Source organism: Scylla paramamosain, chromosome 36, assembly GCF_035594125.1.
Source record: "Scylla paramamosain isolate STU-SP2022 chromosome 36, ASM3559412v1, whole genome shotgun sequence".
Classification (NCBI taxonomy): domain Eukaryota; kingdom Metazoa; phylum Arthropoda; class Malacostraca; order Decapoda; family Portunidae; genus Scylla; species Scylla paramamosain.
The window spans coordinates 9,675,738-9,686,907 of record NC_087186.1 but is presented as its reverse complement, the minus strand read 5'-3'; the positions used below and the strand labels follow the sequence as shown (position 1 = coordinate 9,686,907).

Below are 11,170 nucleotides of genomic sequence, written 5' to 3'. Positions count from 1 at the left end.
GGAGGAGGAGGAGGAGGAAGAGGAAGAGGAGGAGGAGGAGGAAGAGGAAGAGGAGTACTCGTCGAGGAATATACAGGAAGAGAAACGTAAAAAATGCTAATGAGGAAGTGTAGAAGTGAAACAAATGATTTAATCCCACAAATAAGGTACTTGATTCTCCTTAGGGGGGATCTGAATCTCTTGCCGCCAGCCATTGTGTCGGTTCCATAAACTCTGCGTCTTTTATGAAGCGTATCCTTGCTCGGAGTTATTGACGTGGCGATAAAACACTTGGCACCCTTCTAATTACGTGTATTTGAGTAGTGGTGGTGGTGGTAGTAGTAGTAGTAGTAGTAGCAAGAAGAGGAGGAGGAGGAGTAACAGTGATTTAGTGGCAATGAAACCCTCACTAACTTCATAATTAAGCACAATGTAGTAGTAGAAGTAGTAGTAGTAGTAGTAGTAGTAGTAGTAGTAGTAGTAACAACAACAACAACAAAAATAACCACTCACTCACTCACTAACTCACTCACCCACCCAACCAGTCACTCACCTACTCACCCACCCACCCAGTCAGTCAGTCAGTCAGGCAGAGGGGCGAGAGAGCAGGGAGGACAGAGAGATCAGCTGGGGCACCTTGAAGACCTCCCAGCCGAGACGTGCCGGGTCCAGCCTCTCAGCAGACACGTCAGGAGCGAGGAGTGACACTGCCCAGTAAATATTGACTTAAATGGCCTCAGGATACCTCGGAGAATTGACCTTGATGCTGATTGGTCCAGAGAATTTGAGTGACCACGCCCCCTGTAGCTGCCCCACCCCCTCTCTTTCACTCTTACACTCGTATTTTCTATTTTTTTTTTTTTTTCAGTCTCTTTCTTTCTCTCCTGGCCGTGAGAGGAGAGTGCTATTCAAGATTGTGTAGGTGGGAGAATTGGTGAGAGAGAGAGAGAGAGAGAGAGAGAGAGAGAGAGAGAGAGAGAGAGAGAGAGAGAGAGAGAGAGAGAGAGAGAGAGAGAGAATTCTTGATATTGCTACTTTTCATATACTACTACTACTACTACTACTACTACCACCACCACAACTAAACAAATAACACACAAAGAGAAGAGATAAACCACAACACTATACCAGAGAGAGAGAGAGAGAGAGAGGGAGAGGGAGAAGGTGTAATAGAAACATACTAAGTAAACAACAGTCGAGTCCTCGCGGTACATTTGAGTCTGGTCTCTAAAGCCGCGTTAGGGAATGGCTTGTCAATTGCACCTTTATCGGCTTCCTGCATCGGACGCGCGTTGGCTGCAGGTAACGTCAATGTTTACCGGTATAGCTCCACTCGAGAGGCACAGGGAAGAGTAAATCTTTCTTCTGTATTTATGAGTACTTGCTGTTTGTGTTTAGCTTCGTTTCTTTACCAGTTTAGTCACGGGAAAATCTTGCTTTCTTATAAATTTGTGTTTTTTACTGTTTCCCTGTTTGGTTTGAGTCAAGAATCACGTTAAACAGTCTTGCTTTCTTTTAAAACTGTGAGTATTTACCTTTATTTGTGTTTGTTTTTGCGTGTTTATCTGTTTAGTCTGATTCTTGAAGCATGGGGAACACTGATTACTTTCTTCTAATACTGTGAGCCTCAGTCTGTTTACCTGTTCAGTCTGACTCAGGGGAAACATTGTCTTTCTTTTAAAACCGTGAGCCCCTAATCCCTTACAGCTTGACTCAAATATCTTCATGTGTTACTTGTGTTTCTTGGTTCAATGGTAGTTGGTTGAAGGGTTTAACAGAAGGTGTGTTTACTTACTAAATCTTTGACTAGCACGGGGAAACCATTTGACTTTATTGTAATACTGTAAGTCTCGGTCTGTGTCCCTGTGTTAATGTTGGGTTCAAGTGCTCAACAGACAAGATGTTTACTTGTTTAATCTTTCATATCACGGGAAAAACCTTCTTACTTTCTCCTAATACTATTTGTCTTAATCTTCACCTGTGTCTCTTAGTCCATTATTGTAGTTTTTAAGGGTTTAACACAGGCGAAGGATTACCTGTATACTATTAACCTTCACCTGTGTGTCTTCTTTTAGTAGAAGTTGGTTTAAGTCCCTAGAAAATGTTTACTTGTCAAATCTTATTCAAATATCACGAAAAAAAACGATACATATATGTAGAAAACTCAGATAATTGTTCCACTTTACTTAAATATGCTGAACAGAGAAACTTAGAAATGTGTTTTTGAATTCTTTCTCTGCTAAAAAAGTGAAGCGAGGTATGGGGAGAAATGAACGAAATAAAATGGTGTTCTTTGCTCTTCAGGGAATAAAGATTTCTCTCTCTCTCTCTCTCTCTCTCTCTCTCTCTCTCTCTCTCTCTCTCTCTCTCTCTCTCTCTCTTTTTAATATTCTTAACGAGTTTCTAAGGAAGGAAGGATGATAGCCTGAGGTCTGATGATTTTTACGTGATCTCTCTCTCTCTCTCTCTCTCTCTCTCTCTCTCTCTCTCTCTCTCTCTCTCTCTCTCTCTCTCTCTCTCTCTCTCTCTCTCTCTCTCTCTTTCGCTCTCTTATAACACATAATACACACGTTTTTCTTTGTTCTCCTTTTTTCAAAACTTTTCTTTCATTCAACACCCCCCCACCCTCTCTCTCTTTCTCTCTCTCTCTCTCTCTCTCTCTCTAGTAGGGTATTACTCTTTCACCACCAGTTGTTTTCACGTACTGCTCCTGGTACGTGCGTGATTTCACCGCTTGTATTTATGGTCTAGTTTCGCTTCGGCTGTTGCATATTCATGGCCTTTACGACTCTGAAGGATTTGACATTTATTCCAGCCTCTCTCGCCTTGCCTATTTCTCTCCTCTTGATTCTATGCTCTTTAATTTTTGGTCTTTAGGCTGCTCAGAATTTAGGTTAGGATCCGTTTGGTTTTGTGGATTTTAAGGTTTTGTTGGCTGGTTGAGAGAGAGAGAGAGAGAGAGAGAGAGAGAGAGAGAGAGAGAGAGAGAGAGAGAGAGAGAGAGAGAGAGAGAGAGAATTTGTGTATGTGTGTATGTGTGTTTGTGTGTGTGTGTGTGTATGTGCATTATTCATTTCTCTATGTACGTGTAATTGAGCTGTGCATGTGTGTGTGTGTGTGTGTGTGTGTGTGTGTGTGTGTGTGTGTGTGTGTGTTTATATTTATGACACTATACTTTAAAAAATGCTAAGTGACCCCCCTCCACCCTTTTTCCCCCTCTCACTATGGAAAAACATGACAAACACCTTTTTTTTTCCCTCTTGCCATAAATAAAAACACTTTCAAAACCCAACGATCCACGGACACCATCTCAATATCATCTCTATATACTTTTTTCACCTTTTCCTTTATTTTTCAGTATATTTTTTCTTATTTTTTTCCCCGTCAACAAGTGTTTTTTTTTATTTTTCAATCATACTAATTACCCTTCCCTCATTTTCCTAAGTCTAGAATTTCCTCTTATTTTTCTATCATATTATTCTACTTTACCCTCACTTTTCCCGGTCCATAACTGTTTTTTTTTTTTTCATTATATCTATCCATTCCTCCCTCAATATTTTTCCCAACTAAGAACGCCTTGTATTCTTATCATATTCATCCATTTTTCCCTCAATTTTCCCTCATTTTTCCCTGCAGAACTCCTCAACACGAAGAGGTTTAATTTGTTTCCTGAAGGGGCGAGCAGTTGGCGAGGCGTGCCTAAGATTCTTCAGACGGAGAGAATGAGGAAGAAAGGAAGGGCGAGATCATTAAAGAGATGTACTGGCACGACTCTTGAGGACCCGAGGGGATGCTGGGACGCTGGCCAGGGGGCGGTGGTGGTGGTGGTGGTGGAGGCGGGTCAAACTTGTGAAAGGTATGTCGTTTTTTTATTCTTGTCTTGTTGGGGTGGTGCTGTTTTGGTGTTTTTTGGTGTTTTGTTGGCTTGATTTTTGCTGTTTTTGGTGTTGTGGTGTTGTTTTTTGGCGTTTTTGCCCTGTTTTCATTGTTCTTTTATTGTTTTCTTATTCGATTCGTGATATTTTTTTTTCAGTTATTTCAAGTGTGTTCCTTCCTTCAACTTGTCTTCAAACCTTTGTCTTCTTTAATCCGTTGTACTTTCAGTCATCTCCAAAGTCTGTTCCTTCCTCCAGCTTGCCTTCAAACCTCATTTTTCTTCCTTAACTTACGACATTCACAGTTACCAATAAAATCAAAATCAATGACCTTCTTTTTACAGCTTGTCATCTGCTCTCTTTAATCCTCGAAGCCAGTCACCTGTTCTCCAATCTCCAGAGCTCATTCCCTCAGCCCAGCTCCTGCTTTACGTAATGCGAGCGCCTCACTTTCTCCCGTGCCCTGAAGGGTGATGGGCGCATGGAAACGGTCTGCGTTGACTTGAAGAGCCCCTTGAAGAAGATCAGATCCCTCGAGTGTAGCGCTGAGGAGGCAGGGAATTGTGAGCACAAGTGAAGGACTGAATAGGTTTACGAGAAGCAGGAGCTAAAAAAAACTATACAAAGCAGTAGAGGTCAAAAGAACGATGAGAAAAAGGAGATACAGTTTAATTACACAACTGTTTTCTTCTCTGTTTTTTATTTTTTTCTGACTTTCACGAATAGGTATCTTTTGTGTACTTTAAAATTCAACAAAGGAAAGGGACGGTGGGTGGGTAGATAAACGACCTCTAAGAAATGTTTGTTCCCTTTGTAAGTACGTAGAAAAAAAGAAAAAAAAATGTTCCCTAAGCCATATGATATTACCTTTTATGTTGAAACGCTTTGCTCTCCCGCCAGGACTGTTTCTCAAAGGCCACAGAGATTATAAGTCACGTTCCAATACACGCTTCACCAGTGCTATAGAATTCTGGCTTTACCCTTGCTAGAATCATGAAAACACCCTTGAAAACCCTCATAAGCTGGTTCTCTTGATTGTTTCTGCCCTTGGTATAGAATCCTTGTATAACTATTACTAGAATCACAAATCAGCTTGAGTCAGGCTTTTTCGTACACTTAAAAAAGGGAGAAGAGTTTACGTAACATAAGAAAATAAGGGAAGCTGCAGGAAGCCATTAGACCTACACGTGGGAGTTCTTGTATGAAAATGATCTACCTGTTTTCACTTATTATCTTCATCAGTGACCTTAAAGCTGAAACCAAACGGAAATCTCTTAACACAGTGGACGTAAGGCAAAAATAATCTATTACTATGACCACACTGAGCCAGCCAAGGGAAGATTCACTGGGTAGAACAGAAATTGCATAGATTCTGCGGCCACCATGTAGCACACACACACACACACACGCACACGCACGCAAACATGAAAATTTAAGGCTCTGCTGATGACATTCTTACCCCAGGTAGGTCTTGTGTTACCAGGAAGAAGAAAGGTGGATAAATGGAATAGACTCGGTGATCAGGTTGTCATTATCGAGTCATTGGGGAGTTTAAAAGGTTAGACAAATGTATGACTAGGGATGACAGGTGTTAAAAGGCAGATATACAGAGTGTAACCACAACCTGCAAAAAATAAGATAAAACCATTCATAATTTGAGCAAGTGACACCTTTGAGGCTGCGACAATGCAACCGTCTGTCCGTCACCTCAGCTGCGTGCATAGTACACCCATACATTTTCATCTCAGACGAGTAAACAAGGCCTTAAAATGCACATGTGTATAGAACATTTTGTACTCAGAATAACACGTTCTTTCACCTCTTTCAGTATTTGCAGAAACTCGTGTAAGCCTGTCCTAGTAATCAATTTGTTACTGGCGAATCACGAAGTTCTAAATGACTGGACAAATGTATGAATAAGAATCTTAGGTAGAAATAGATAGGTATTTTTTTTTTTTTTACAGGGATTGCCACGATGTCTCCTTGCAGCTTCCCATATATTCTTACGTTCTTTGCTCTCAAACATCTCAGTGTCATCTTTGCTTCTGACACGTTGTATTGGAAGTTATTGACGTTTTTAAGTGTTTTCATAATTCTAGTAATAATTCAACAATGATCCTACATAATTAAAAGTAGAAACAGTCATTATAACGTAACTAATCATCTCTGTGGCCTTTGAAAACAGTGATGAGAGACCAGAGTGAAGTACAATCCTTGGAGTTTCACAAGGCGTCTATTATTAAACCACCATGTTCTCACGTGACCAGTGGAGAGAGAGAAAACGGAGGATATAAAAGGTGGACTGAAATAAAGAAGAGAAAACGATTATTTCATGACTACACCGCAACAAATGAAGTTTATTTGTCGATACGAGTAAAAAATTATGGTTTTTGATCCAGTTCTTGTATTTAATGCTCTATAATGTTCCTTAGTGTTCTTTATAGAAGTGGAAAGTGACACTATATTTGTGTTATGTTGGTTAGACTAATGCTGTTGCTATGGTGACGGAGGTAGTGGTGGTGGTGGTGGTGGTGTTATGGTGTTAATAAAGAAGCGATGGTGTTGACACGGTGCTGGTTGGCGTGACATGTAGCGGTGGTGGCGGTGGTAGTGGTGGTGTGTGCGTGTGGTAGCATGTGTGTGTGTGTGTGTGTGTGTGTGTGTGTGTGGTGAGGTCGACCAGTTGTGCACGAGACTTGGACAAGGAAGGTGAGACGGGCTCTGCTTGTGTGTGTGTATGTGTGTGTGTGTGTGTGTGTGTGTGTGTGTGTGTGTGTGTGTGTGTGTGTGTGTGTAGGGCAGACACGGACGCGTAAACGGACCATGTAAACTTAATCAAGGACGGCAGGTGAAGTCTCCAGGTGAGTAAAAAGAGAGAGAGAGAGAGAGAGAGAGAGAGAGAGAGAGAGAGAGAGAGAGAGAGAGGGTATTTTACAGTGTTGCCGTGACCTATGTTGCTATGAAGTCAAAAGGTCAAAGGTCAAAGTCTCTCTGTCTGTCTCTCTCTCTCTCTCTCTCTCTCTCTCTCTCTCTCTCTCTCTCTCTCTCTCTCTCTCTCTCTCTCTCTCTCTCTCTCTCAACTTTATTACACGCTTCAGCCATTTATCTTTTTTTTTCTTCTTTATTTCCTTTTCCATTACTTTTATCACATTTCTTTCTTCTCTCTTTTATTTCCTCGTTTGTTTCTTTGTTGTACGACTTTTTTTTTTTTTTTTGGTCCGTCTATTATTTATTCGCTTACCGTTTTTATCTTTTTAATTTATCATGGTTCCCTATCTTTATTATATTTTCTTGTGTCTCTCCTTCGTTCTCATGGACTTGTTTTCTTTTCATCTCTCTTTCTCTCTCTCTCTCTCTCTTCTTTCTTTATTCTTTTTTTCACGTTATTTTTGTTGTTTTTTGCGATACTTGCTTTCTTTCTTCCCCTTTCGTCTTATTCTCAATTCTTCCTTCTATAACTCGTGTTTTGCTCATTATCTTCATCCTTCCTTCTTTTCTCTTTCGTTCATTCCTATTATTTCCTCCACCTGTTTCCTCCCAAAATTTTAAAGTATCCTTCATTTTCCTTTATTATTATTTATTCTCTTCTTTCTCTTCTTCCCTCCCTTCTTATCCACGTTATTATTACCCTTCCTTGCTTCTGTTTATATCTCCCTTCCTTCTTTCTCCCTCTCCCCTTATTCTTTCCTCCTCCTCTCTCTTCCCTCCCTCTTTTGTATTTGTTCTCTTTCATATCTCTATTCCATCCTTTCTTCCTCTCCTCCTCCTCCTCCTCCTCCTCCTCCTCCTCCTCCTCCCTAACATACTCTCCCATATCCCCTCTCCCTCTCTCTCCCCTCTCTCTCTCTCACTATCATCACAATCACCCTCCCTCATCCCAATTGCATCCCCCCCTCTCTCTCTCTCTCTCTCTCTCCCTCTCTCTCTCTCTCTGACACTCTAATCACGGCCTTAAAATCCCAGGTCACAGAGGTCACGGTAATTATAGTGATCAATGGGGGGTGGGGGGTGAGAGGGGGTAGGTGGGTGGATTATTACAATTATTATCCCTAACTTGCTGATGGTGGTGGTGGTTGTGGTGGTGGTGGTGGTGGTGGTGGTGGTGGTGGTGGTGTGGTCCTGATATGGGAATGTGTGTGTCTGTGTGTGTGTGTGTGTGTGTGTGTGTGTGTGTGTGTGTGTGTGTGTGTATTATCTCTTGCATATTTATCTGCATGCACCTTCATTACCTTACCTTACCTTACTTCTCCTAATTCGTGAGCACTTAGGAGGAGAAGGAGGAGGAGGAGGAGGAGGAGGAGGAGGAGAAGGAGGAGGAGGAGGAGAAGTAGGTTGAATAAGAGGAGGAAGCAAAATAGTTCGTGTGGATATAGAAGAACAAGATCAAGAACTAGAACAAGAACAAGACAATCGAGAAAACAACAACAACAACAACAACAACAACAACAACAACAACAACAACAACAACAACAACAACAAACAAGCATGCAAAAGAAAACAAGAGAGAGGAAGAAGAATAAGAATAAGAAGACAAAGAATACAGGTATTACATTTATCTACCTGCGTAATTGAGGCGGAAACGTGTACATGCAGATCTATATGGAAATGTTGGACAAAATAACTAGGGCTTCAAATTATTTACTGTCACACTATACCAAAAGGAAGAAAGAAGGACAGACTACAGATGAAGGAAGAAGAAGAAGAAGGAGAAAGAGTAGGAGCATGCAGTGTCTTTGAAGGAAGGAAGGAAAGAAAAGGAAGAAGAAGGAATATGCAGTGTTTATGAAGGAAAGGAGAAGAGGGAGGAGAAGGAAATATGCAGTGTCTGTATATGAAGGAAGCAAGGAAGGGAAGGAAAGGAGAAGGAATTTGCAGTGGCTCGTATCACTCCATCATCATCACTATCATTATTTGGAAGTTACTAGGTCAAGGGCAGTTTCAAGTTTATTTGCTGTAAGAGAGAGAGAGAGAGAGAGAGAGAGAGAGAGAGAGAGAGAGAGAGAGAGAGAGAGAGAGAGAGAGAGAGAGAGAGAGATTAAAAAAAAGGTGAAAAAGACATACTGCAACAAATTATAGCACTGTTTTCTCTCTATTTTCATCAATTTCCAATCTTCTCATCACTCCACGATTCAAATCAGCGTTTATATTCCCAGTCCTTTCATTCGCTCTACTGTAACTTGCTAATTCACGCTTCTGTTATCTGTCCATTCCATAACGCAATAATTTCCTTTTTAGATAACATGAGTTCAAAAGTTTGCTTCCTGTTCTGCTTTGAATGAAATTGTACTGTGTTCTATTAATGTATTTATTTTTTTTATTTATTTGTTTATTTATTTATTTATTTATTTGTCTTATTATTTATTTTTTGCATTTAATTTGTTGTCTATGGTATGTTTCTTTGTTTTGTTATTTTTTTGTCATTTCTTTTTCATTTTCTTTGTTCTTTTTACATAATTTGTTGTCTAATATTCTTTTTTTCTCTCTTTTTGATTGGTTAAATTTCTATCAGTCTTTAACTTTCTTCTTACTGGTTGGTCATTATGAAGAACTTTCTATTAATATCTTATTGACACGTCAAATCTATTCCTTGATTTCAAAAGGACCGAGAAACTTTACATTAATTAATAAACTTTCTTCTTCATTACCATTCCATATAATTTCTTTCCCATATTTAGTTCCGAGTTATGCTTTGCTCAATTCTTACTCATTCCAGCTTCGGTTTTAGCTTTTCAGTTCTCTTATCACTTAGTCGTATCCAAAATTACAAGTTATATCTTAAGTTATTTTAGTTATACTTCACTTCCAAACTTGACACAATCTCAGCTGCTAATTAAACCTTTCTATCTCCAGGTACGGCCATCCACAGGTGAGGGACAGGCAGGTGGACGGGGTAATTAGCGTGCAGACAGGTGTAGTCCCCCCTGTGAGGACGAGACCGCGATGCCACCTGACCAGCAGACCGTCCCATACACAGGACTGTCGCCTCGTGCGTGATTCTTGCATAAACAGACCAAGGAAGGTGCAGGGGAGGTACTTGAGTGAAGGACTGTGACGTTACTGTGTTTGTGTGTGTGTGTGTGTGTGTGTGTGTGTGTGTGTGTGTGTGTGTGTGGCGGGACGGAGGGAGGAGAGGAGAGGAAGACGGTGGTAGAAAGAGACTGAAAGAGATTGAAAGATAAAGAGACAGAGAAGTAAAAAGAGAGAAAAAAGATAGAAATAGATAGGAAGAGATGCAGAAATAGATACAAGGACATAAAAAAGAGATAAAACACTGGAAAGAGATAAAGGCACAGAAAAAAATAGACAAAAGAGATGAATACAAAGGGCGAATCACTAATTTTTTGTCTTGCTTGATACTGAAAGCTTCAGAAGTATTAATAAGAAAGAAAACAAATAAAGGATGAGTCTTCGATAAATAAAAGATCAGATACAAAAAAAAAAAGTAAAAAAAAAAAGAAACTGAAAAAAACAAGGCAAAGAAAATCTCACCAAATAAAACTTTAAAAAATAAAATAAATAAAATACGAAAGAGAAAGACAAGAAACGAAAGAAAAAGAAAACGGAGATGAGGAAAAAGCCACAACAACAAACACCAATGACTTGAAGAAGGAAGAGAGAGAGAGAAAGGAGAGAGAAGAGGAGAGGAGAGAAAACACCCAAGAGGAGAAGAGAGAGAAGAAAGAAAATGGGTTGCAGTTCCAGTAAGGATCTCGTCACTCCAATCGACAATGGGGGACTTCAGAAAAACAACTTTGGTGAGTGTTGCTGTGTGTTTTGTCTGTCTGTGTGAGTGTATGGTGAGTGGTGGTGGTGGTGGTGGTGGTGGTGGTGGTGATGGTGGGAAGGAATGGCTTGTGTTGTTGTTAATGATGTTGTTGTTGTTGTTGTAGTTGTTGTTTGTTTGTTGTTGTTGTTGTTTGTTAGTTTGTTTGTTATTTTTATTGTCGGTGGTCATTTTAGAAAGGGAAAAACGAACAAATAAGGTAAATTTCTAGGGAAAATAAATGAAGATAGAAGAAAAATGAGTGGAGATTTAGAATAAGTTATAAATTTTCAATAATTCACATAGAAATAGATAAAATAAAACGGAAAAAGAGGAGAAAAAAACGTTTAGTGCAAAGAATCTACATCAGCAACAAACATTAAAATTAAATTAAAGCAAGTGAAAAATTTAAACGTAACCAAAAAAAAGTATTAAATAATTCAGATAGCGATAAAAAAAAAAAAAAAACAACCAACAAATTTATGATCAAACTAGACTAGGGAAAAATAAACTAAAAGGAAAAATCTACGTCACAGAAACAATACACAGAAAC

At 39.7% G+C, this 11,170-nt stretch overlaps 1 protein-coding gene across 3 annotated transcripts in view; it reads left to right on the top strand.

Moving 5' to 3' along the window:
- Nucleotides 1-10,480, top strand: part of LOC135090949 (uncharacterized) — a 201,976-nt gene extending 191,496 nt beyond the window's left edge. Inside the window, exons 7-8 of one of the 3 annotated variants that reach the window (XR_010262195.1) lie at nt 3,616-3,835; nt 4,255-4,518. Coding sequence is in view for 1 of the 3 variants with exons in the window: in XM_063988187.1 (XP_063844257.1) it covers nt 3,616-3,835; nt 9,705-9,906 (422 nt within the window). In the remaining 2 variants the exon portion in view is untranslated. Of the gene's footprint in view, nt 1-3,615; nt 3,836-4,198; nt 4,519-9,704 lie in introns of those variants that run through there. The other 2 variants (XR_010262193.1, XM_063988187.1) reach the window with 2 other exon arrangements.
- Nucleotides 10,481-11,170: the final 690 nt, after the last annotated feature.